A 27302-nucleotide genomic window follows, 5' to 3' on the forward strand; every position below is an offset into this window, starting at 1 on the left:
ATTGTATTTTTTTTCCTTCTTAGACAGTCATGTAATCTGTGATCAAAATCAATTGTATTTCTTCTTTCTCAATATGCACCTTTTTCTATTCTATGTTAGACAGTACTTTGTGGTGATATAGTACATCAATATGTTTGACAGACCATGGCAAGAAACAAACGTTCTGATCTATGCATCTCATCACTAAGTATTGAGCTAACTGGCTGGTCGTGGTGACACACAATTTTAATCTCAGTGTTTGGTGAATATAGGCTGGTGAATCTCTGAATGTGAGGCCAAGCTGGTCTATATAGCAACTTCAGGGCCAACCAGGGACATCCTGTATCAAACAAACAGACAAATAAACAAAACTAATACATTATGCTAACTTTTGGTTTATGAAATTGTGGAGTTCTATTACAAGTTTTCTTCTAATTTTTTTTCTAAATGAATATTTAATTTTAGCGATACTTTTTTAAAATAGTTTTTTGAGACAGGGTTTCTCTGTGTAGCCCTGACTGTACTAGAACTCACTTTGTAGACCAGGCTGGCTTCAAGCTCACAGAAATCCACCTGCCTCTGCCTCCTGAGTGCTGGGATTAAAGATGTGCACCATCATACCTGGTTTTATAGATACTTTTAAACATTTATCACTACGCTCTTTACTTTTCTTATCTAGTTGCTTGATGTCATAACTTTTATATGCTGAATCAGCCTTATGTGCCAAAGATATGTATGAATGATAGTGGTATGTAGTTTCTTTCTATGTCTTTACCTGGTTTTGGCACTAGGGTAGTACTGTGCTTGAATGAGCTGAGAAGCATTACATCTTCTTCTCTTTCGACAAAGACATGGCTACTTGCTTAAATTCTTCCTTACATATGTAGAACTCACTATTGTGACCATTTGGGTCCTGGTGTGTGTGTGTGTGTGTGTGTGTGTGTCTAGGATAGGGTCTTAGTGCTAGCCTTGGCTGGACTGGAATGCTCTAGACCAAGTTGGAGTCAAACACAAAGATTCACCTGTTTCTGTGTCCCTCGTGCTGGGATTAAAGTCACGTGCCACCACCCTCAGCTAGGTCTTGATATGTTTTATTGTTTTACTTCTCTTATTTTTTTCTCTCTTTTCTATGTTTTTATTGTTCTTTTAGGTAGTATGCAAAGCAATAGGTTGCTTCAATTTCTTTACATATAAACTTGTTCAGATGTTTGTTTCTTAGCAGATGGATTTTTCCAGATTGCTTCTTCAAGAGATTGCTCTCTTATTTGTACTGTACTAAATTTGAGAGCATACAGCTGTTCCTAATACTTCTTTCCTATTTTAGTCTCAGGAACTATATCAATATGCCCTTTTTATATTAGATATTAATAATTTTGTGCTTCATTTCTTTTAGTCACCCTTGTTGGTGACCTACTGAATTATTTCATCCTTTCAAATAACCAGCTTTTGGGTTTGCTGGGTTGTTTTGTTTTATTTTGATTTGTTTTCAATTTTATTGACTATCTCTGTTTGTTTTGATCTTTTTCTTTCAGTTTTGGAAATGTCTTTTAGTTTATCCCCAAGATTAGATATTCTTCTTTATCCTTATCCAGTCCACTAATGAGCTCCTCTGAGGCATTCTGCACTTTCACTATAGTCTGTTTGGATTCAGACAGTTTTTTTGTTTGTTTGTTTGTTTGTTTGTTTGTTTTTCCCTCAGGATTTTTGGGTTTCTGCTTCTTGCATGTTATCTACTTTTCTATTAAGAATATGCTTCTAAGAGAGGCAAGGTGAAGGGACAAGCTTTTCTTGTGGTTTTTTTTTTTTTTTTCATCTGTACCTTTCTTCTCCCTGTAATATTTTTGCTTCTATCTACGTTGAGCACCTAGAACCTAGTTATTATTATGGCCTTGGCATAGGTTAAATAACTTAGTAGTTCTGTAAAGGAGAAAATAAAAACTAAATGTGAAACATAATTAAGGATAATTTTTACATAGAAGCTGATTTAAAAAAAAAAAAAAACATACCCCAGCCTTTGAATACTATACCGTGAAAAAAGTAGGATTATATATTTTTAGAATATAGATTATACTTTTGAGGGCTGAAGAGATACCTCAGTTGGTAAATACATGTTAGATAAACTACACTCATGTTAGTTATAGGCTTTATATCATAGATAACTTTTTGAACAGGAACACAGAAAACAAAGTTATAAATTATTCTATTGACAAACATGACAGGCTTACAGGAATTTAACTCTGAGTCAGTGGCTAAGTATTCATCAATTCAGTGTTAGTAGTGACCTTGTAGAACATAACTACCAATGATGATTAACATATTAGTAACTCAGTCATCAACACTGTCAAGAAGATAGTAGTGTTCTTGCTATTTTACAGATCAAGAAATTGAGGCAACATATAACTCGGTTTTGTAACATCACATGACATATGTATTCATAAATCCAGAATTTAAAACTGAATTCTTCGTATTTTCTGGTGCTCTCTTTATGGTGTTTTTTGTTTGTTTGTTTGTTTTGTTTTGTTTTTTTGCCTTCCTTACCAGTAACATTGGCTAGTATGACTGCGTGAATCTATGTCTTAATGACCTATCTGTTTATTAGCCTCTTACTGTTGGAACCTCAAACTGTGTACAGGTACTTTTTAAGAAGTGATTTGGTTTCCATTTGTGGTTTTGGTTTTTTTTTTGTTTGTTTGTTTGTTTGTTTGTTTGTTTTTACTACTTTACTTTTCTGCATCCTCTCCTCTGTGTTCTGCTATATAGATATCCTTAAATAGAAAGGAAGGTTAATGAATACTCATCCTTTTTAGCCCTTTATCATTGGTCTGTTGTGCCTGAAAACATGGTGATTCATTTTTCTCAACATTTTTTTTTGTTATCTAGACTATTGCCATTTTTATGGTTCTTTTTACCTCTTGAAGTATTTATCATTCTTCAAATTTTTAAATAGTATGTAGGGTAAAGGACTTTAGACCACTATCGTGAGGATATAATACAATAGATTTTAGATTTTTCTTTTCAAAGATTTATTTTTAAGAGAGTGTGTGTATGTGTGCGTGTGCACGTGCGTGCGTATATACGTGTACACATAAGTGCAGTTGCCTGTGGAAGCCATGTGTGTTCCATGTGTGGGAGTTGGAGTTACTGGTGGTTTTCAGCCCTCTAACATGGTGCTGGCAATGGAACTCAGGTCTTCTAGAAAAGCCTTTGAGCTATTTCTCTTGCCCCAGATTTTAAGTTTTTACTGCTAAATTTCTTATTTAAAATTTTATTTTATTTTATTTTATTTAAAATATGTTTATGTTTCAGTTCTTGCTTTAAAAAAGTTGAAGAAATTTATATTTATCGAATGAAAATTAAAATTTTTTAAATGTTACTGGGAAACAGAAAAGGCATTATTTAATGACTTTTTTCCTTAACATAGTTTAGTTGTTTTTCTAAAAGGAGCTACAGGAAGTTTATATGCTGCCCTAGCCACAGTCCAAATAGAACACAGACAGTAACTTGTTCATTTTTCTTACTCATCTCCAAAGTCAACCACATTTGGTATTGAGTTGTGAACTCCCTGACTGTCGGAACTGGATTATTTGCTTGAATGTTTGTTTCTGCCTCCCATATTATGATGGCTGACACAGGATATAGTAGATGTTCCATAAATGTTTATCACTTTTTAATTTGCTGTCTATACTCAGCATATTTACATTCTTTCATAATTGTCAGCAAAAGATGCTGAAATATTAAAATCAGAAAAAAATGAAAGCAAATAACTGCTATTTTTTCCTAACTTTTCCATTTTATTGTCTGTAAAATATATTTATATTTATATATGTATTTATATTTGTATTTATATTCATATAAATATAAAATGAATATTGTCAAGATTTGAAGTAGTGTTAAAGATTTACTTATTTAAAAAATAGTAAATTATATGATTAAGGCAACAGAGATCAACACACACTGATTTCTCCTTTATTTCTGCTTTCATATTCTACAAGAGAAAAAAAAGCAAATAATATTTATAATTTTAATTTGTAATTTAATGCTCAGTATGGCTGACTCTGTGATTTATCCAAAATAGGCAAAAAGGACACCCAGCTATAGAGAGAGCCAAGCAAGTGGAAGAATTCCTGCAGCGTAAAAAAGAAGCTATGCAGAATAAAGCCCGAGCTGAAGGGCATGTGGTATGATTTCTTTTTGAGATTTTTACCATATTAATATTCAAAATTAAGTCCTAGAATGGTATAACCATAAGTAAAAAGAATTATGATATAGCAATCTGTGTACAAAAATATATATTAAAAATGTTTAAAAGTAATATAGATTATGGTTTCTCATATATCTTATTTATTAACTTGTTTTCTGATGTCTTTTATTGATATCTTTTATACCAAAGGTGAATTTACATCGTTATTTTCATTCTGTTCTTTAAAAAGGGAGAAATAAATATTCATATCAGATATAGTTCTTAAATTGGTGTAAAATTTCCCAATATTCTTTTTATTTTAAAGATTTCTAAACAATAAAGAATTTTAGGGGAAAAGAGAAGAAATTAATATTTGAGTGAATATATAATATAATACTGTATTTGCTGAAAAGCATGTAAGAAGCAAAATTACTTTAAAACATCAAGTTAAGCCAATTACAAAATTGTCATTTATCTAAAAAATATTAACTTCTGAGGTAATCATCTCACTAGTTGAAATTCTCGATAGTTCTTAGTTGTAGAGTGCCCAAATTTCTTTTAATCTTTTGTTCATGAAGCAACTGAGGATTGCTTCTGTCAGCTCACCTCCCCATCGAGCTTCCTCTTCATGTAAGAAATACTTCAAGGTATTTTTGTTAGGCTTATATGTATTAAAAGCCCATATTTGATAACTTTCTGATTAAGTTATTCTATATAAGATTTTTTTCCCTTTAAGATTATATTATGAAAAAGTTTTTATTGGTCACTCTTTACATATTTTAACATATAGTCCAATTAACTTACTTAATGATCTGGAATGAATCTGTATTTGTGACCTTCCTTTAGATATAAGAAAAAACTTTCTTGCTTTCTCCCATTCTACAATCTATTAAAAGGATCTAAAATTTTGATTGCTTTTTTTTTTTTAAGAGTTTTTAAACTGCTGTGTAGCCTAGGCTGGACTCAAACTCAAGATCCTTGTACCTGACTGAGTGTTGAGAGTAACAGTATGCACCACCATTCTGGTTGTAGTTTATTATTTAGGGTAGTTACTGGGAACTGCTGGAAAGCTGTCTCAGCAGCTAAGAGTGCTTGCTGCTCTTGTAGAGGCTCTAAGTTCTGTTCTTGTAACTCACATCATGTGCTAACAATGGCCTGTAACTACTCCATGGCATCTGACACACTCTTATGGCCTCTGCAGCACTGCATATATCTGTAGACAGCCAGATGCATATCCTTGTAATTCAAAATAAAATTTAAAGAATCTTAAAAAGTGATAGTTGCTAGAACTATCAAGATTTAATGACTTTTCCCATCACTTTTTTGTCTTAATCCTGTGATTCTATCAGTTTATTTTGCTTCATGTTGGAGAATTTCCTCTCTCTTTGTTTTAAAAAAGTACCTCTATTTTTCTTACACTTGAACAGTACTTTGTAATGACTTTATCCTGCATTTATTGGTCTGAAAAACATTCTGTCTGTTTTTTGTCTTTTATGTATATATATGTATGTATGTGTGGTATGCATGTGTTCACATGTATGTAGGAGCACCTGTATATCTGGATGTCTTTGGAGGCTGAAGACATCAGGAATATTCAAAACAGAGTGTTTCAATGAAACCTAAATCTTACCAACATGTCTTGTCTTGCTAGCCAGCTTGCTTCAGTCGTTCCCTAGTCTCCAATTCTAAGCTAGAATTACAAGAATGTAGTTGGGTGTGTGTTTTTCCTCCCATCCCAAAGCTCTCAGAATAATGACTCGTTAAGACTCAGAATATATTTACAAATACATAGGCCCTATAGCTAGGCTCTTCTCTGACTAGCTCGTAACTTAAAATAACCCATTTATGCTAATCTGCATTCTGCCAGGTGGCTGGTTACCTCTGCTCAGGTACCATACATCTGTCCTCCTCACATATTCTTGGGAAAATCTCTATCCCAGATTTTGGATAGCTCTATCCCAGAATCCTTTCTGCCTGCCGGATGTCTCACCTTCTATTCTACCTTTCTTTTTTTTTTTTTTTTTTCATCAATTACAATTTATTCACTTTGTATCCCAGCTGTAGCTCTCTCCCTATTCCCCTCCCAATCCTGCCCTCCCTCTTCTCCTATGACCCTCCCCCAGTCCACTGATCATCTGACTCTAGCCCATCAGGTCTCATCAGGATTAGCTGCATCTTCTTCCTCTGTGGCCCTTTCTTATAGGCCATAGGCTTTTTACTGATAGATGATACAGCCATACAATACACAAGGTAGTCTCTGGACAGCAGGCCTTTACTTGGAATATAGTGATAAAACTCTAGTTCTCTTGCTTGTATGGCAAGCAAGATTATCTGGTACATTACTGGTTCTGAGATCTTTCTACTCTGGCTGCTGGAAACAGGAAAGGGTCACAGTCTGATGAAGCCTACATCATTAGTTATTTGTTTCTCAGTGAGAGACTCTTAAGAACCTCATCATATTCCCAGCTTCCCTTTTCTGTTCAGCTTTCTCCTTCTTGCTCTTTGATCACAAGTTCCAGTAGCCTTTAGCTTGCCCACCTCCTAACTATGTCCTCTCAACTCAGAGGGACCATACAACTCTGTTCGGGTTTCTGTTCTTGTGCTGCTGCCCAGAAGCTCTGACCAGACTTGAAATGGGGCAATTATTGGGCTTACCACCCTTGCTTTTCCTCTCCCAAAGATCTACTCCATATTGCCTGTTATACAGTATTTGAAAACCATCTTTTCTTGTATCTTAACCAAACTTTTTAAATAATTTTAATGTATATCTAACCACATTGCTCTGTTGTAGCTATAAACAATTTTTGTTTTTGTTTTCTTAATTTTCTTTCTGAGAATTTCATAATGTACACAATTAAACATGATTAGACTTATCCCCCATCACCCCTTAATTTCCTCTATGTATTCCCTAACACATATTTTCAACTTGGTTTTTTGTTTTTTTTTTTTTTTTTTTAATAATCCACTAAATTTAGCTATTTTTGCCCCTATATGCTTGAGTATGGAGCCCTCTAGTGGAGCATGGGAAACCTAGCCTCAATAATGAGCGAGTCTCCCTTCACCAGCAACCAATTCCTCACTGTTCCTCACTGTGGGGCCTGGAGATATGCACTTCATCTGTGCCTGGCTTCATTTTACAATAGGTCTTGTGTAGGTAACCACAGCTGCTATTCCTTTGTGAATTCTATAGCTATGTAATTCTAGAGCAGTGCTTGTCAACCTCCCTAATGCTGCAACCCTTTAATATAGTTCCTCATAAAATATTTTCAATGTTACTTCATAACTGTAATTTTCCTACTGTTAGGAATCATAATGTAAATATCTGTGTTTTCCAGTGGTCTTAAGCAACGCCTGTGAAAGGGTCATTCTGCCCCTAAAAGGGTCATGACCCCACATGTTGAGAACTGCTGTTCTAGAAGACAGATTTCACATCACTTTTCCCCATCCTTTGACTCTTTCATTCTTTCTACTGCCTCTTCTGTGATGTCCCCTGAGCCTGTGAGCTATTTTTAATTAATTTATTTTTAATTAAGATTTTTCATATAATATTTTGATTACAGTTTTCTCTGTATCTATCCAGTTATAGGTGTTCTCTCACTTTCTCTCTCTCTCTCTCTCTTGCTCACTCTTTTTTTTTTTTCAATGCAGTTTATTCAGGAACATTGAACAATCCTCGGACCCCGGGGAAAGCCAGCCCACAGCTTAAATAGCCTCTGGGTAGCCAACCCAGGCGTGCCACGGGGGCAATGCAGATAGGTCCACATACATGGAAGCAAGCCAGATCCTCGGCCTTAGCCAAATGTGGAGTTGTTCGTGACAGAGAGCACTCACCATCGGGAAGGTGGAAGGCGGAAACCAGCTCCATCTTTAAGGCATAGCATTCCGCAGCTCTCTACAGTTCCCCCTTTTTGTTTTAGACGCATCAGGCAAGAGTAGAGGTCTGATCTCTGATATTAGAAATAAATTGGGACTTTGTACAGATGTTCATTTAGGTGTCATCCACCCAAAGAGCATCAGACCGTCCGATACCTTTTTCTCAGAGGCGGGACCTGGGGCATCAACCCGCATGCAATCAGACGTGCTCTTCTCTGGGTCCAAAGCGGCTGACCCTGAGTGCAGTGCTTAGCCTCGCATCCTGAGCATATCATTTTAGCTTTTTATGGTATCCAACCATGCTTGGGGAGAATGTCCTGCTTCAATGGCTGTAAAGGCCTGAATGATCATGGCTGCATCACACTGTTGTGAGACTCTAATCTTGCATATATACCACAGGCAAACCAAGGAGACCAACACCAGAAGGCCTGCTAACACTCCCATGCCCGCCCATTCCTTCAGATGATTCATGGCTGCAGCAGTCCATGTTGATAATCCTGTGGCTAGTCCTGCGTCCACTCCGGTAGAATTTACTGTGACAATGGCCTCTCTCAGCTGCTCCATCATAGTATCGAATTCTCCAGTCCAATTACCTAAAATATAGCTCGACAATTGTTTAGACAGATTTGCAGCACAGGAAAAATTCTCATGTTGTATGCTAGTGACACAAAGTCCAGCATACTTTCATTGACAGCCAGGTTGAGCGATTTGCCATAGGGTATCAATTTGCTCCTTCAAGAGGTCAATCCTCTGATTGAACACCATCAAGCTTCCTTTTAGTTGAGCATTAATTCCTTTATGTAAACTAAGGCATGAGCTACATTGGCTAAATGATTATTCAGGGTCTGAGCAGTCTGCCCAGTATGACTCATGGCTAATGCCCTGGTGGTAGCTCCAACAGCCGTCAATGAGATGGTAGTAACAATGGTGGCTGTAGATCCAAGATCCCTTTTCTGTCTGAAGAGAGTCATAGCGTGAGGGGCATCAATGGGCACAGGCACCCAGTGAGGCATGCGAATAACCAGGGCATACCTAAATTTACTAGCATTCCAGCATTGGGCAAAAAAGCCAGAAGCTGGAAACAACCCAGATGCCCCTCAACTGAAGAATGGATGCAGAAATTGTGGTACATCTACACAATGGATCTTGCTCACTCTTGATCTTTCAAAAAAATCAGAAAATATCTTGATCAGTGGTTCTGCTCTGTGAGGAAGTAGACATTTAAGGGTTTGTTTAATTTACACACTTGGTTGTTTATTTCCCATTGTACTGTAAGGATTCTGCTCTGTCATCTCTTTTACTGTTGCTAATGAGACACTATTTTTTGGATCATACTCTCCTTTAGTTTCTATTTGCTGATAACGCTCAGGACTAGTCTTCTGTCCTTGATATTTTGGAACTTAATTGTTTATTTTTCAATTGTTTTGTGTTGTTTTTTTATTGACTTGATACAGCTGATATATCACTGATATGTAGCTCTCAGTGCACATGTGTACCTTCAGTTCACTGATTATCTCTCTGAGTACTTGATTTTTTTTTTTTTCAGGAAAACTGTTCTCAACTGAGATTATAACTTTTATACTTAGTGTCCTTTCTTTTGTTCGTCTGTCTATCCTTTCCCCTCATTTCAGCTTTGTTTTTTCTTTCTTCTTGGTTTTCCATTTATACTTAGCTCTCAGCTCATCTAATCAGTTTGTTTTTAACTTCAAAAATGTGTGCTTATATGTTTCTGAATTCTAATTTTTTTTTTCCTTAAAACTTCTTCTGTTCTCATTTTCCTGGTATTCTTATTTTCCTTTCATTCTTGATCCATTGGCTCTGCTGCCTTGGTTCCTGCACTTAAAATTTGTTAGTATTGGCACATCTCAGATGCTCATTGTTATCACAGTGTGGGGACCTGTCCTGTGTACACTTCTCAGGGAGAACAGAATGAATGAGACTTACTTCTGGAGTTGACCCTCTTATTGTAACCACTCTAACATTCCATAGAGCATGCTCACACCTCTGTGATGACAGTCTTTCTGTCATAATTTTCCTTCTGTAGCTTTCATACTTGAAGCCAATGCAATCCCCTTTCCTTTTACTGAATTCCTTTTATCTTTGCCTAAATCCTTGCATGATTTGAAAGCTAATATGTACTCTTATGGAAGGGCAGCATTTCTCTGTGTTCCCAGTACCACCCAGAAACAAAAGCAAAATCAAAGCATTTTTAATCTAAGAATTTGTAGGAAGGGGATCTCTGATTTTTGCAACCAGAAATTGGTATGTTTGAGGGTAGAGGGACAGTTTAGCACTGACTTAGTATACAAAACACACTGAGTTTTATCTTCCATACCATAAGATTAAAAAGTAAAAGAAAAAAGTCTCTCCCTTGTCCGTTCTAGGTACTTGAGTATAGGTTAAAGTTACTTCCACTTGTGTTCCTAATTGACAAATCTCTCTCTCTCTCTCTCTTTCTCTCTTTCTCTCTTTCTTTCTGTCTCTCTCCTTCTATCTCTTCTTCCCTTCCTTCATCTTTCTGTCTCTCACCGACCTCCCTCTTGCTTACCTCTCTAGATGCTGTGGATATTGGTTTATTTATTTTTTTTATTATTGCTTCCTCATTTTAACAGAATATATATTTCGCATACTTTTAGTTTATCCTGGTATGTATGTATCAGTATGTGTTTATAAATATATATGTGTATGTATCTGTGTCAATGTATGTGTGTATGCATACACACACATACACAAAGAGTGGGGGAAGAGGTTTTCTTTGGTTCAGAATTTGAGAAGGTTCAGTTGATTATGGTGAGAAAAGTATGATGGCAGGAGACTGGCAGAATAAAGCATGTGGCAGCTTGCAATAAACAACATTAGGAGTCAGGAAGCAGAGAAAATTTGGATAGAATGGGATTAGACAATAACCATCAGGACCTGCTTCCGAGTAACCTACTTCACATGAGTCCTTACCCTCTGTAGGTTCCACAGCCATTCAAAACAGCAACACTGAAAGAGTGCCAAGTAGTCAAACATATGAGTTATGGTCACGTTCAAACTGTAACATTCTGCTCCTGGCTCACATAGGCTTCCGGTCACCTCTTAATACAACATACATTCAGTAAGATTGCAAAAGTCTTCATGGTCTTACAGTTCTGCTGTTCTCAAAGCAATGCACAAAGTAAACATTTAAATTCCAACAGATAGGAAGGCTATTTGACTTTCCTTTCTGCTGCTGTGTGGAAAACTCTTACCAAAAGCAGATGAATGGAAGAAAAACTATCTGGCTTACATGTGCAGGTTCGTCATAGAGGAAAGTATGGTAAGAACTCACACAGGGATTTGAAACAGAAGCTATGGAGGAATGCTGCTTGCTGGCTCCCAGGCTCAAACTGAGCCAGCTTCCTTAGACAATCCAGGACCACCTGTCTAGGATGATACCATCCACAATGGACTGGGCCCTCATATATCAGTTGATAATCAAGGCAGTCCTCTCATAGACATGTCAATGGAGCAGCCTGATGAAAACAATTATTGAATTTAAACTCTTTGTGTGTGTAATTTTAGGTTATGTCAAAATGACAGTTAATGCTAAATGTAACAAAGTGATAGCAAGGAAAGATCCATCCAAAGTAAGACTTAAACACAATTCCAGCTGGACAGTGGTGGCACTCGCTTTTAATCCAGCACTTGGGAGGCAGAGGTAGGCAGATCTCAGATCTCAGTTCGAGGCCATCCTGGTCTACAGAGTGAGGTCCAGAACAGCTAAGGTTACACAGAGAAATCCTATCTTAAAACAGCAACACGCACACCAACAACAGCAGCTCCATGTTCTGTCCTGCAGGTTTTGATAATATCGTCTCAGCTTTAACAGGATGGGTAACCCTACTTATTTTGTAGCATGTAGGGTCTTACTCTTGGATTGACTCCATTTGGTGCCTCAACTTTGACATTGTAAACATTTCAGGTTTATGGCATCTCTCATGTCACCTGGTCTCCTTTGTAACTTAGGCTTTACAGCCCACTCAAGAGCACTTTTCAGTGAAGTTGGCCCTTCTGCATATTGCCTGACCTTAGTGGCTTTCTGGAACCTTTGTGTAAGACTCTATGGCTGTATCTAGTCTTGCATCTTGCTTGCCTACAAACCTGGAATCAGTTAAGCAATGACAAGTTCTGCTTCCTGCCTGAGATACTGTTTGGCCCCACTGCCTTATAGCTACAGAAACCTCAGAGTGCGCCTCTCACTGAAACTGGGAAAACATTAATTAGAAATATCTGGAAAGTTTCCTTGTCCAGGGACTTTCTTTTTAAATGAAAGTCTTTGAGATAGGTTTGCATTGTTATACCCTCATGCTTTTGATGGGGGAGGACTTGCTGTAAGGGCATCTCCTGTTGTTTTAGAGTACAGAGGTTTCTCTTTAGTCCTTTTATCAACGGTAGACACTGCTATATAACTTTAACCCTATTAACCTCCTTTTCTCAACAAACTATATTTTCACATCTTTCTGTTTTCTATTACAGTAAACTGAGAACAGTGAAGAGGAAGCATGCCATAGACTGACTGTTACATTGTCTTGAATTTTTCTTTGCTGACAAAATAATCCATTCCTTCCTAATCCATCTTAATCAAATTTTAAGGATACAGGCAGATTACAGTCAGATTTTTGCTGAATACAATATGATTGGCTTCTAGGCCCAATCACTAATAAAGTCCATATTTACCCACTGAAAGTTCATGAGTCTGACCTTTACTCTCTGTGTCGTCCTCCCCCTGCCCACAGCCTTCTGTTCTTGCAAACTCTTGGCAGAATTTTCATCTCTGTTCACAGCTTTCTGGGCTTCTTGAGCTACAAACCCTTTCACACGTTCCCCACAACCCAGCTCTGAAAGCCTGCAAACAACACGGCCAAGTTTATCAGCGTAACCAGCCCATTTCAGGTACTAGTTTTCCGCATTATTCATCTCTCCATTGTGAACAAATACCTGACAAAAATAAGGAGGAGAGATATATTTTGGCTCACTGTTTCAGATGATACAGTCATCCTGGTAAGAAAGGCATGTGACAGCTGGTTACAAATTGTCAGTTGGCAGGAAGCAGAAAATGAACTCAGAAGTGATTTTTTTTTTTAAGGAATAATATGTTTTTTTTCCAAGATAAAATCTGTTAATTCAGAATTCCTTCATTTTCTTAGTACCTAGGTATATATGTATAAAACTGCCTTAAAAGGATATGGCTGTGTGAAAATGTTTTTTTTCAATATATTTGGGTAGATGTGTCATATAATGTTTTTACCAACTGACTAATTCAACAAGGCTGTTTTTAAGTAGTTTGGGAGTAGTAGATATATAAAGATTAAGTAAGTAGAATTTATCTCTATAATAATTTGTAAGCAAGTGTTAGACAAAAATGTGTATACTAGTGTATTAGGCATAATTCTCTAGCAAAGCATATAGAAACATTATAGAATATTTATTTATATGAGGATTTGAAATAGTTACAAATGCTGAAAAGTTTCTATATGGGAGTTTGTGAGCCAGGGAAGCTTGTCAGTGACACACAGGAAGCCAGAAACATCCAAACATAAGCTATTGCTACTGTAGTCTCCAGTCTCCAGCACAGACTGAGAGTCCCATGGAAATTTAATTAGTTCAAATCCAAAGGCTAATGAACCTGGAGTCTGATGTCCAAAGAAAAAAGAAGTAAAACATGCCTGTCTTAGAAGTAAAAGTCAGAGAAACTGAGTGGTTCCCCTTTCTTTTTTGGAGGTGTTTTTAGAATTCTCCTTTTGCTCATAATTTTAGACTATATTTGGGGATGATAGATGAGATGAGATAAACAATTGTATAGCTTTTTTTTTCTTTCCAATTCTTTTATTTTTATTTTTAATTATACTTTACTTTGTACCCCCCCTCTAGTTCCCTCCCTCCTCCCCTCTCAATCCCTCTCTTCCTCCCCCTTCTCCACACACTCCCCTCCCCAAGTCCACTGATAGGGGAGGGTTTCTTTTTCTTCCTTCTGATCCTAGTCTGTTAGGTCTCATCAGGAGTGGCTGCATTGTCTTCCTCTGTGGCCTGGTAAGGCTGCTTCCCCCTCAGGGGGAGGTGATCAAAGAGCAGGCCAATCAGTTCATGTCAGAAGCAGTCCCTGTTCCCATTACTGTGGAACCCACTTGGACACTGAACTGCCATGGGCTACATCTGTTCAGGGGTTCTAGGTTATCTCCATGCATGGTACTTGGTTGGAATAGGAGTCTCAGGAAAGACTCAAATTTTTTGGTTCTGTTGCTCTCCTTGTGGATCTCCTGTCCTCTCCAGCTCTTACTGTTATTTCCCACTTCTTTCATAAGATTCCCTGCATTCTGCCCAAAGTTTGGCCAAAAGTCTCAATATCTGCTTTGATAGTCTGCAGGGCAGAGCCTTTCAGAGGCCCTCTGTGGGAGGCTCCTAACTTGTTTCCTGTTTTCTTCTTCTTCTGGTGTCCATCCTCTTTGCCTTTCAGGATGGGGATTGAGCATTTTAGCCAGAGTCCTCCCTCTTGATTAGTTTCTTTAGGTACACAGATTTTAGTAGGTTTATCCTATATTATATGTCTATATGAGTGAGTATATACTGTGTGTGTCTTTCTGTAGCTTTTGTTTTTTTATTTTAAATTTTTATTAATGTGTGTGGTCAGAGGACAACTTAGTGGAGTCATTCTTCTCATTTACACCTTTACCTAGGTTTCAGGAATTGAACTTATGTTGTCAAGCTTGCATAGGAAGCATCTTTACTCAGAACAATCTCACTAGCCCTAGACTATTTTTATTGAAGCTTTATTACACCTTTATGAAGATTTCCAGTCATACTCTATTTCCAAATATGTGAACAGCCTTCCTCATTGCCAATAGTCTGTGCCAGACTGTACATTGGTTAGAACCGAGAAACCTAGACTGACTTGTTATAACCGTCCAAAGTGCATCGTTTATATCAGGGTTCACTTTTGTATTGTCCGTTTGGTAGGTCTGCATAGATACATAATGGCATGTAGCCACCATGTATAGTCACACTTTTGCCACCTTTTGAGGAATTGCTTGTAAGTACTAGCTTTAGTAAAGGATTTCATATAAGAACATACTTCTCATGATGCAGCCAGCCTTGATGAGACCTGATAGGCTAGGGTCAGATAGAAGGGGAGGAGGACCTCCCTTATCAGGGAACTAGGGAAAGGGTATAGGGGGAGAGAAGAGGGAGGGAGGGTAGGTGGGAGTGGAAGGAGATGAGGGAGGTGGCTGCAGCAAGGATACAAAGTGAATAAATTGAAATAAATAAATAAATAAATAAATAAGAACATACTTCTCAGGTCTCCACAGAAGTGTTTCTTTTTAAGTTGACTTATGATATAATTTAATCATAACAAAGTTTACCAGTGCTAAGTTTGTCCCATTGAATAATTGACATATATGTATAATCATGTGTATACTGTTTTATCATGCTACTGAATATTTCTACCATTTCTACAGTTTTCTTATACCTGTCTGAAGTAGATCACTCCCCTATCACCAATCTGCTTCCATTGAGTATAGTTCTGAGTCCTTAATTTTTTAGACATTTATTGAAAATTATGAATCATATAGTATACAGTTTTGCACGACTCACTATTTAGATCAAACTGTCCTCTGACTCACCAAGATCTGCCTGTCTTTGCCTTCCAAGTGGTGGGGTTCAAGAGACATCCCACCACACCTAACTATGGTACTGGAGAGGTAGCTGAGAGGTTTATATCTCGATCAACAGGCTACAGGAGGAGAGAGAGACACTGGGTCTGGTTTGGGCTTCTGAAACCCCAAAGCCCCCAGTGACACACTTCCTCCAACAAGGCCATACCTACTCCAACAAGGCCACACCTCCTAATAGTGCCCACTCCCTCTGAGCCTGTGGAGGCCATTTTCATTCAAGCCACTATACTACCAGTCAGTGGGATATTGCAGAGACTATTCATATTCTCAGAGATTACCTGAAGTACCTTTGTGCATGAGCCTTTCCAACATGTCTCTTACATATGAAACAACTGCAGTCTATGAAAAGAGTATTCTACCATTGCAGTTTCATTCTTTAAAAAAAAATAAGTTTCTGTAGCATTTCTAGTTCTGTCCTTTTTTATTTTTAAGGTACTGAGTGATTGAGAGTGAGACATTTTGTAGTGAATATATACTTTATTTGTGTTTTTTAAAAAATCATATCAAGTGACGACTTTCTTTTAATAGTCTGTTTACACAATGACATAACAACATTTAATGACGGTATTATTTTGATATGCTTAGATTAGTTATAGTGTCATTTTGTTTTCTTTGTTTTCCCTCTGGTTCTACTCTTGCTGTCTTTATTTTATCTGATTACTTTTAATATTCCATTTTAATCCATCATATAATTTTGATTGTATATTTATGTAAGTTTTCAGTGGTGATTGCATCAAGGTCTCAGAATGTATCCTTTTATTTTCATAATGTGTTTATAAACTGTGTTTTGTTAATTGAGCAATGTCACGGTTAACTGTAGTTGTCAACCTGACACAACTCAGAGTCACCTGTGAAGAGTGTCTCGGCGAGCTGTTGTCATTATTGGGTTGGCCTGTGGGCATGTCTTTTTGAGATTGTCTTAAGTTAATTGATGTGGGAAGGCCCAGTCCACTGTGGACAATATCATTCCCTAGGAAGGAAGTCTAGACCTCTGTGATCCTAGGAATTAAGCTGAGTAGCAAGCAAATGAGCATGAATCGCTCTCTCTCTCTCTCTCTCGCTCGCTCATCTCTTTCTCTCTCTTGCCCTTGCTCTGCTCTTGACTGTGGCTGTGATGTGACTTGCTGCTTCAAGTTTTTACCACTGTGACTTCTGTACAGTGATGGACTATATGTAACCTGGAATTATAAGCTGGAATAAGCTTTCTCTGCCAAGTTCCTTTTTATTGGGGTATTTTATTACAGCAACAGAAATGAAATAAGAAAAACTGGGCATGGAAAAATGTTGCCACCATAGTGGTTCTTTTACCTTCTTCATGCAACCAGGAATGTTAGTTGCTGTGTGTTGCTGGATTTTGAACCAAGGAATTTGCACATGCTGGACAAACATGCTGTCACTGAACTATACTTTCAGCCCTTGATTATTCCTTTCTATTGTCTAATATATTTAAGAACTAAGAGAAAAGGAACATTTCTCATAATTATTGTTCCCTTCTATCCAATTTTCCAAGCTGTCTAATTCTTATGTATTTATATTTACAGCCCCATCTCTGAAGAAATTCCTTTTTTAAAAAAATTATTATAAAGAACTTGTAAATAAAAAACACCGCTTAGCAAAATTGACCAGATAAAAGTCTATCAGACACGAAAGCAGAGGCAGAGAGAAGTGTTTTGTTAATTGGTGTCACTTTAATGAAATGGGTTTTGTTCTGTAGTCAGGGAACCTGGACCTGAACAGCACCCTCCTCTCCTGGCTTCCCAGGTCGCTAGATCACAGGCATAGACCACTGTGTTAACACACAATCGCTTTAAATCAGTTCCTCTAATAATAAAGTCTCTTACATTATATTAAGATACCTTCAGTTTATCTTTATTTGTTGAGTGATATCTTTTATAAATCAGTATCCTAGGGTGACAGTTTACTTATTTGAAAGATTATGATGTGAACTGTTTTTTATTCTGTGTAGTTTTTAATGAGATACCTTCACCTTTTAAAATTTTTCTTCATCTGTAGCTAATATTGTTCTGGATGCTTTGAATATTTTATTTTTGGCCCTTAGTTTTCATGATTAGGTTTTCTCTGGGTATGGTTAGGTTTTTGTTTTTTTTTTTAGGTTCCAGCCACTTTATTATTTTGATGTACATGCAGTTCTGGAGTATCAGCATTATAATACTTTATCTAACATACTTACAGATGATTTTGCATGAGACTCAAATGATTTTCCAATATTATTGCCATTATTTCATTAAAAAAAACTTTAATCTTTGGCAAGGTCTTCAATTTTGTTAGTGTTTTAGGTTTTGGGGATAGGGGTTAAATATTGGTTGGTTTGTTTTTTTTGGTTGGTTTTTGGGTTTTCTTTTGTTGCTGTTGTTATTTTCTTTTGAGCTAGTGGAGGTCAGTGCTCCCAATTAAATCTAGGACTTTGCACATGCAGGGCAAGCACACTGCCATGATGCTCTATCTCCAACCCCGTCAGTTATTTGAAATAGATTCACATTAGATTGTCAAACATTTAGAGTATCAAGCTTCTGAGAGATGGCCACTAGTGATCTGTATTTTGACTATAAAGAGATGGAGTGTCAGGGATGGAGAGCTCTCAGGAGACCACCAATGTACATTTGTACATTCTCGTGTCATTCATTCATGTTTTAGTGCTGTGACTTTTCTCACTTCTCATTCAGCATTACGACTAATGAGGTCTCCACTTCACAGCTGCACTTATCTGTACTACTATGCAATAATTGGTACTATTTATTATAACCTTGATTCTTCAGGAAATAAGATTGACATCAGTGATTTAAAGTTCTCCTACAAATGAATATTTTCCATTAATACTAATACCCATGATATGTTTAAATCATTTGAAAATGTAAATATATTTACACTGGTATTTATTTGTGTGTGTGTGAATGTAGGGATGTACACAGACATCTAAGAATAACTTGGAGTAGTTGGTTTTGATCTGGTGCTTTGTTAAGCAGGGCCTCTCTTGTCTTTGTTTTCTATAACTAAGCACTAAGTTTCTATAAGAGCAGACAAGTGTTGTACCCATTAAAAACACTACATTTCATGGTCCTGCGTTTGCAGGTTTCAGTAAGCATTAGTGTTGGGGAAAGTTACAACAGGCACAGTGCCTAGTGCACTTGTACATTCAGAACCAAGGTTTTAGGGAAGTTGTACAGTATGATGTGAATGAGCACTGCAAGAAATACTTGTTTCATTATACGTCTGATTTTTTAAATAATTGTTGGTCATATTTGTTAGAAGATACTACGAAAAGAAGTGTCTAATCTTTTAACTTATCTGGGCCACATTGACATCTACAAAGTTAACACTTGAAAGCTATGCAATCTGTTCTACAAAACAAATTAGAGAAAAGTCTCACAGTCTCATAATTTTGTATTGTGCTGCTTTTATAACTGTCCTTCCCTGTAGCTCTGCGACACTTCTATGAATCTTTTTAAAAATTCATTCACATATAAACAATGTATATAGAGGTTAAAGGGGGGTAGCAGCATCATACCTTACTACTACAGAAACTGAGGCAGAAAATTGAGCCCAGAAACTCTCAAAGTCAGCTTTGGCAATAGAGTAAGATCCTGCCTCCAAAAGCAAAAACAAATATCCCTCAATCATATAGCATTTTTCTCTTCAGCTACAAAATTTAGAATTTATTAGACTGACATTTGAGTAATTACTGTGTACAACAAAACTACCTCAAACACTTTCTGAACTTGACTTTACCATTCTTTTTACATCATGACCTTTATTCTTAGCCGAGTTTTTTAATATGATCAATCACTATAGTCAACACACTAAAATTTGTCTTTCTGTTAGCTGCCATATGCATATCCACCAAATGCAAATGTTACCAGGTCTCTTTCTTCTTTAACTATTATTGAGCCATTTAGTTTCTGCCTTACCGTAGGTATTTCTTCTTTTGACTTCTGAATCTCCAAAGCAGAATTTATACTAATTTATACTCCCTTTGGTCCACCCATATCCCTCACTTATTCGTGTGTGTGTGTGTGTGTGTGTGTATGTGTGTGTGTGTGTTTGTGGTATATATGATGTGTAAGTATGGTATGGAGGTGGTGTGGAAGTAGTTTGGAGATAGTTTGGAGGGGGGTATTTGTGTGTATGTGTGTGTATTGTGTGTGCATGTGTGCAAGTTACTCTGGGCTTCCTTGCAGTTGTAAGCAAGTTCTCTACCACATCACCCACCCACACATCTATTCTTAATGTGTTAGTGAATTTGAGGAGGGACTGGAAATATAATTATAAGTGAAAAATAAAAAAAAAAAAACAGGTTTGTCGAAAAGTCTGTTTCTATAAAAACTTGCTCATATAAATTCATACATATGAATAAAAGCATATTTGGGAGATAATTTTCTTTTAATTTAAGGTACTCAAATGTTAGCTTCATGTGTTCAGTGCTTTTTTAAATTTTTCCCATGGTAAACCTCTATAAATATGAAATATACATATGTGTGTGTAAAATACGTTCAGTCAAAAGTAATTTTTTGAGAAAAAAGTGAAAAAAAAATGCTTAAAAGGCTCTGTTTGAATCATTTCTGACATTACCAGTGACCTTAGAAAACAATTTATATTATGCTGGAATTAGAATCCAGATTTATAGAGGGTTAAAAGATGATTGACAGTCAGAAAAATGGAGATAATGAGTATAAAAGTACACTCACCACACATGGATAAAAGATAATAGATGGGAAAGTGGACTGAGAACTCTTTTAAGTTGAAGAAAGTTTAAACATGATTGTAGGTGAAAGGAAGAGAAAGTAAATAATTGAATAATCTGGTAGTTTTGCTGAATGAAGCATGTGAATAATTTCTAATAAGCTAATTCTGTGTTATCAGTAAGCTGTATTTGAAAATGAGTCATTTTGAGCCTGGGGCTGATCATTTGCGATAGAGGGCATACCTGAGAGCGGAGTTTGATTTAGGTCTGATAGCTAATGTGCAGCATATTTTTGGAAATCAGCAATGAATATAAAAGTTTGTGTGTGTATATTGTATAGTATTCACATAGACATCTAGAAGTGGATTGGATCTTTTCAAAGGCAAAGGCAAAAAAAAAATAGTGCTTTGGGTTTTAATGAGGAAAACACTCTTTAAAACCTCTTCAATGAATATAAAAACATCTGCAATCTCTGTTTTTAAATAATTATACTTGGAGTTTAATGACTTCTGTTCTGAATTTACATGCCAATATGGCCATGGGAAGTGCCAGGGCTTCTTAGTATCTAGAAATGACCAGTATTAGCCAGAAGAAATAAGTGGCATGTGGATATGCCTGGGTAGCAGGACAATGTGGCCCCACTCATTCTTTAAACTTAGTACATTAAATGACAAACAGGGAATCCTGCAAAACCTGGCATCTCTGTATGGAGGCAGGCCCAGCTCTTCAAGAGGAGGGAAGCCAAGGAACAATGAGGAAGAGGTATGCTTCCCGCATGCTCAGTACCTCCGCCACACAGCCATTTTTTAGTTCATCGCCTTCTTTTCTTGCATGGTTAAATGCTTAACAATTATTTTAAGATTTTGTAAGTCTATAGGGACCTGTTAATATATTTTGACTGACATGCTGTGTCATAATTTTGCCCCATAACTGTTACTCAGTCTTCTGAATTTTAGTTTCTTTTCTTTTGATATAATTTTAAAATTTGTAATTATAACATTTCTTTCTTTGCAGAAATAAATTGCTTTAAATTAAGTACTTGAAAGCTAATATTTCATTTTCATTAACCAAATTTCAGAACTTTTGTTCAGATTAACACTTTTTCAGAAACTATATATTTTTTTTTCTTAGCAGTAAAAAGTATTCATAATTTTACTTTTAAGTGAATGTTTGGTTTTCTTTTTGTTGTTCCTATTTTAGGTTTATCTGGCAAGACTGAGGCAAATAAGACTACAAAATTTTAATGAACGCCAACAGATAAAAGCCAAACTTCGTGGTGAAAATGTAGGTAAAAATCAATTTTTTCACTAAGTAATTGAATAATAGATTAAGTTTAAACATGCTATCTTCATAATAACGTTAAGACTGTTAACAGAAATTGAAGGTCAAAGACCAGAAAACTGTATTGTAGGGATGAAGTAAATCTAAGTACATGATTTCAAATTAGCAAGATCATTTGTTCTATAGGAATTTTCATAGAGAAATACCCGGTGTCCGTAAAAGGATTAAAGACCACTTGACAGTGTTCTCTTTCTGTCTTTTGCTCTGGGGGTCTCAGCTGCAGTTCTGGGAGAAAACTGATAGTGCTGAGTGGCTTCTTTTCACATGTGGCACTGGCATGACACTGAGCTTGGCTGTTATTTGCTAAGTAATGTACTTGTTGACAATTGTTTTAGAAAGAAGCTGATGGTGCCAAAAGACAAGAAACAAACGAAGAGGCTGACTTGAGGCTCAGAAAGATGGAGTCACTTAAGGTATAGATGAAATTAATACAACTTCTTAGGGAAAGGAAAGCTGAGGAGGAAAAGTTGGTTCTTTTTTTTAATTTTTATTTTTTTAATATTAGTTACAGTTTGTTAACTTTGTATCCTTGCCGTATCTCACTCCCTCTTTCCCTCCCAATCCCACCCTCATCTCCTCCCTGCCCCTTTCCAAGTCCACTGATAAGGGAGAACTTCCTCCCTTTACATCTGATACTGGTTTATCAGGTATCTTCAGACTTTTCATATAGTTGGATAATTTTCTTCTCTTGGTTTTGCCTTTGATTTCCTCTTTGTCTGTCACCTTACAATTTATTTCTTTTTCTTTTTTTTTTTTTTTACAATTTCTTGAAAATAGCATTTTTCTCCTTTATACAATATTGATGAAGTGCAATGAGGTAAAATTAATATGTGGATATATAAAACTGTAACATGTGTAATTCTGTAAAAGTAGAAACAACCAGAGTGGGCTTACTCCTGTAATTCCAGCATTCAGTGGGCTGAGGCAGAAGGATTGCCATGAATTGAGGCCAATATATATATACTGTCTCAAAAGAGTTGACTTAAAAACAAAATCTACAGGTTTCTAGTTCTTCAAAGATGAATGGAATTATGTATAATAATTGTCTAAAACATTTACATTTTAATTTCCATTCTAGTACATTGGACTTATTTTCACAAACAAAAACTGATCCGCTGTGGTCCAAGGTGAGAGAGGTACAGAGTGAGCATATATTTTTATTCTGGAACCACACATGTATTTCTTTGTTGGCTACAAAGTCAGTCAGTGCCATTTTAGACCTATATTGGTGGATGAAGACCATAAGCTGGCCTAATGACTAATTGTGCTAATGATTTTTATTTTTAGGCCCAAACACATGCACGTGCTGCTGTACTAAAAGAACAGTTGGAGCGAAAAAGAAAGGAAGCATATGAGCGAGAAAAGAAAGTGTGGGAAGAGCATGTAAGAATCTTTTACTTAAGCCTTCTTGAATTAATATCCTTGGGCTCTTACTGAGGAGTTAGTCAGCTTTGTAGTTTATAAATCTTGTAGCACTGAGGATGGAACCCAGGGCCTGTGTATGCCAGGCAAGCACTCCATGACCACTCTGGAGCAGTCCTTTTTTCCTAATTCTTTTTCAATTTATTTATTTATTTTTAATTTATTATGATTTATTCATTTTATATCCCAGCTATAGCCCCTCCCTCCCAATCCTGTCCTCCCTTGCTCTTCTCTCATGCCCCTCCCCAAGTCTACTGATAAGGGAGGTCCTCTTCCCCTTCCATCTGACCCTAGCCTATCAGGTCTCATCAGGACTGGCTGCATTGTCTTCCTTTGTGGCCTGGTAGGGCTGCTCCTCCCTCAGAAGGAGGTGATCAAAGAGCCAGCCACTGAGTTCATGTCAGTCCCAGTTCCCCTTGCTACATAACCCATTTGGAAACTGAGTTGCCATGGGCTATAATCTATGCAGGGGTTCTAGGTTACTTCCCTGCATGGTCCTAAAGAAGCTAAGGAAGGAGGACCCTGAGTAAGATGCTCAATCCTCATTCAGAAAGGCAAACAGGATAGCCATCAGAAGAGGGAGAAAACAGGGAACAGGACAGGAGCCTACCACAAAGGGCCTCTGAAAGACTCTACCCAGCATGGTTTTAAAGCAGATGCTGAGACTCATAGCCAAACTCTGGACAGAGTGCAGAGAATCTTATGAAAGAAGGGGGAGATAGAAAGACCTGAGGGGACAGGAACTCTACAGGGAGAGCATCAGAACCAAAAAATCTGGGCCCTGTTGGAGACTGATACTCCAACCAAGGTCCATTCATGGAGATAACCCAATTTTTTCTAATTTTTATTCTCTCTGTTTCACTTCTTTTTCCTTTCTCTTCCTCCTTTCCTTTTCCTGTCCCTTCCAGCCCCACCCCAGCATCCTTTGTTTTTCTAATTTAAGGATAATCTGCCAGTGATTTATCCTGCTACCTCAAGATCTTTGTAAATTCTTAAAATACTTATATAATACTCCCTTATGTACGAAATGCTATCTTTCTGTGGTAGATTGTCTTCTGTTCAGGTCTTCTGTTTACTTTGCTAGTACTTTATGTATGGGTGATTGTAGGTTTAGCATATACTTTAATTTTCTCAGTGGACTTGCCCTTCATTTGGGCTTTACCCCCTTTTCATGATCCTTTTCCTTAATTCATATGCTTTTTTTTTCTTGGTTAAATAAGCTTTAGGGTAATTTTGTTGTTTTAATTCTATTGGAATTTGTATTAGTATTACATGAAATGTAGTAATTATATTTAAGAAATGTGTTTACAAAGTTTTATTTAGGAACACGTTAACTTTATATGTTTATTCGTTATTTTATATCCTAATTTTTATATTAAAATTTTTTTATTGTAAAAGTTACATGTAGCTCATTTGCAGTTCTATTATTTTCCATTCTTAACAGAATATTGCTCATATCTGGAGAAATTTTAGACTTTTGCTAATATTTAGGCTATAATAAATTTTCTAGTCTACAGATTTTTATTTAATTTTGTGGGATTTTAGAATATAGTCATATCACTGATATGCTATAACGTCTCCTCCAGTTTATTTTTATAGCATGCAAGCATTTGTAACTACTGCATGTATGTTGCTTTTCTTTAGTTTCGAATACTTTACACAGGAAAGAAAGGATAAAACACTTACATAAAGTCACATTTACAGTTCCAGTCAGAACAGGAATTGGCCTTGTCTATATTGCCAGAGTCTTAATTCTTACACTTTTTTTTTTCTCTGCTTTCTGTAAGACAGGATTTTTCTTATTATTTTGCTAATTGTTTTATTACCTAAGTAATAACAGGGATGATTTGTTCTTGTCCTTAACAGAAATGATCCAATGCAGCACTATGTGTTATAACATAGGAAGAAATTATAGTTTTATATCTCATTTAATCAAGTTTTTTAAAAGATCTTGAATCGAAGAGTCAGAACTCTAGAGCTCAGAAATAAAACTAAGAGTTTCTCAGTTAAGTTTTCTTTTATTTATATCCAGTGTAATTTTGGATATAACTTTTCTAAGTTCTTCAGTCTTCACTACTGACATTTTTCTCTTTAACTTCAAAACTCTGAACAATAGAGAACTCACTTTTATGTTATTACCTCCTTTCTGGCCTAAATTTCAGAGTTAGCAAAAACAAGACTTGAAAAATGGCACAGTCCCATCTTTTCAAACATCTCGGAGTTGTTTCCTGGTCCAGTGGCCAGAGTGTCACCTGGTTTATTTAAATTATGCACTTGACGTGTACTTGACTTGTTCCTGTTCTTATTTGTACTCTCAGGCACAGTATTAGTACAGGGCTAATATGAAGCGGTAACTGGCAGTTTAACATTTTTGCCCCCAAACAACCAAATTTGTCAAAAGTGAAACTTATTCCTTTGCTAGTCAGAGTAGTCATTTCTTGGATTACCCAAATCTCTTCCAAACTTACCTTGCTGAAAAATAGTTGTGAGTCTACCAGTGGTTGGAAACAGTCTGCATGAAGTCTCCTAGAGTTGTCTTCAGCACAAGAAGCAAAAGCTTTCCTAGCACATACTGCTTTCCACATTGGCAAAGACTATTAGGACAAGTCAGTATAAAACTGTGTGTGTGTGTGTGTGTGTGTGTGTGTGTGTGTGTGTGTGTGTGTGTGTCTTTCTCATAGTGAGCTTATTACCATCATGTTCAGCTACAGTATCACAATGGTATGTATGTATTGAGGTCATTGTTCTTCCTTATTTTTAGATTAACCTTAAATAACCCATTCAAACATTCTTCTTAGTCCTTGAAAGTAGGTGAAATAATATTGTATTCATTAAACATGACAAACTTACATGTAGTCCAGTTGAGTGTTAATTTTTATGTTAATTACTTATTTTATCTACTTTTCATCCCACCTACAGCTTTCTCTCCCTCCTCTCCCCTTAAGTCCTTCCCCCCTCCATTCATCTTCAGTTTCTCTGCAGCAAAGGGAGCCCTCTCATGGGTGTCAACTAACCCTGGCATATCAAGTTGCTATAAGACTAAGCACACTTTCTATGGAGGCTAAAGAAGGCAAGCCCAGTAGGAGGAAGGGGCCCAAGAGCAAGCAACAGAGTCAACAATAGCCCTTGCTTTTACTTTTAGTAGTCCCACATGAAGACCAAGCTGCACAACTGTAGCATATGCAGAGGGCCTAGATCTGTCCCTTGCATGTTCTCTCCTTGGCAAGTCAGTCTTTCTATGAGCCCTATGGGCCCAAAGCTAGTTGTTTCTATTGGTCTTGTGGTGTCCTTGACCCCTCTTTCAGCGTTTTTTGTTTTTGTTTTTGTTTTTGTTTTTTTACATGTTGGAACATATTTTATTTTTAATACAATTTTTTCTTATTATAATTTATTCACTTGGTATCCTAGCTGTAGCCCCCGACCCTTGATCCCTCCCAGTCTCACCCTCCCTTACTCTTCTTCCATGCCCCTTCCCCAGTCCATTGATAGGGTAAGACCTTCTCCCCTTCATCTGACCCTAGCCTATCAGGTTTCATCAGGACTGTCTTTCATAGTCTTCCTCTGTGGCCTGGTAAGGCTCCCTCTCCTCCTCCACCCTCCACCCCCACTTAAGGGTAGGTGATCAAAGAGCCAACAACTGAGTTCATGTCAGAGGTAGTCCCAGTTCCCCTAACTAGGGAACCTACTTGGATACTGAGCTGCCATGGGCTACATCTGTGCAGGGGTTCTAGGTTATCTCCATTGCAGGTCCTTGGTTGGACTATCAGTCTCAGAAAAGACTAGAATTTTTGGTTCTGTTGTTCTCCTTGTGGAGCTCCAGACCCTTCCAGGTCTTTCTGTCTTCCCCTTCTTTCATAAGATTCTCTGCACTCTGCCCAAAGTTTGGCTATGAGTCTGAGCATCTTTAATACACTGCTGGGTAGAGTCTTTCAGAGGCCCTCTGTCTTGTTCCTTGTTTTCGCCTTCTTCCAATGTCTGTCCTATTTGCTTTTCTGAATGAGGATTGATCATCTTACCCAGAGTCCTCCTTCTTGCTTAGCTTTTTTTAGGTGAACAGATTTTAATATGATTATCCTATATTATATGTCTAATATTCACTTATAAGTGAGAATAT

General features: G+C 36.9%; 1 protein-coding gene across 10 annotated transcripts in view; it reads left to right on the forward strand.

Moving 5' to 3' along the window:
• Window positions 1–27302, forward strand: part of Nek1 (NIMA related kinase 1) — a 134354-nt gene that overhangs the window by 53895 nt on the left and 53157 nt on the right. For 8 of the 10 annotated variants that reach the window (XR_009591396.1, XM_060381832.1, XM_060381824.1 and 5 more), the window contains 5 exons: window positions 4055–4157; window positions 21104–21187; window positions 21626–21709; window positions 22102–22179; window positions 23054–23149. Coding sequence is in view for 9 of the 10 variants with exons in the window: in XM_060381832.1 (XP_060237815.1) it covers window positions 4055–4157; window positions 21104–21187; window positions 21626–21709; window positions 22102–22179; window positions 23054–23149 (445 nt within the window). In the remaining variant the exon portion in view is untranslated. The remainder of the gene's footprint in view (window positions 1–4054; window positions 4158–21103; window positions 21188–21625; window positions 21710–22101; window positions 22180–23053; window positions 23150–27302) is intronic. The other 2 variants (XM_060381829.1, XM_060381827.1) reach the window with 1 other exon arrangement.

This window comes from Meriones unguiculatus, chromosome 4 (assembly GCF_030254825.1).
Source record: "Meriones unguiculatus strain TT.TT164.6M chromosome 4, Bangor_MerUng_6.1, whole genome shotgun sequence".
NCBI lineage: Eukaryota > Metazoa > Chordata > Mammalia > Rodentia > Muridae > Meriones > Meriones unguiculatus.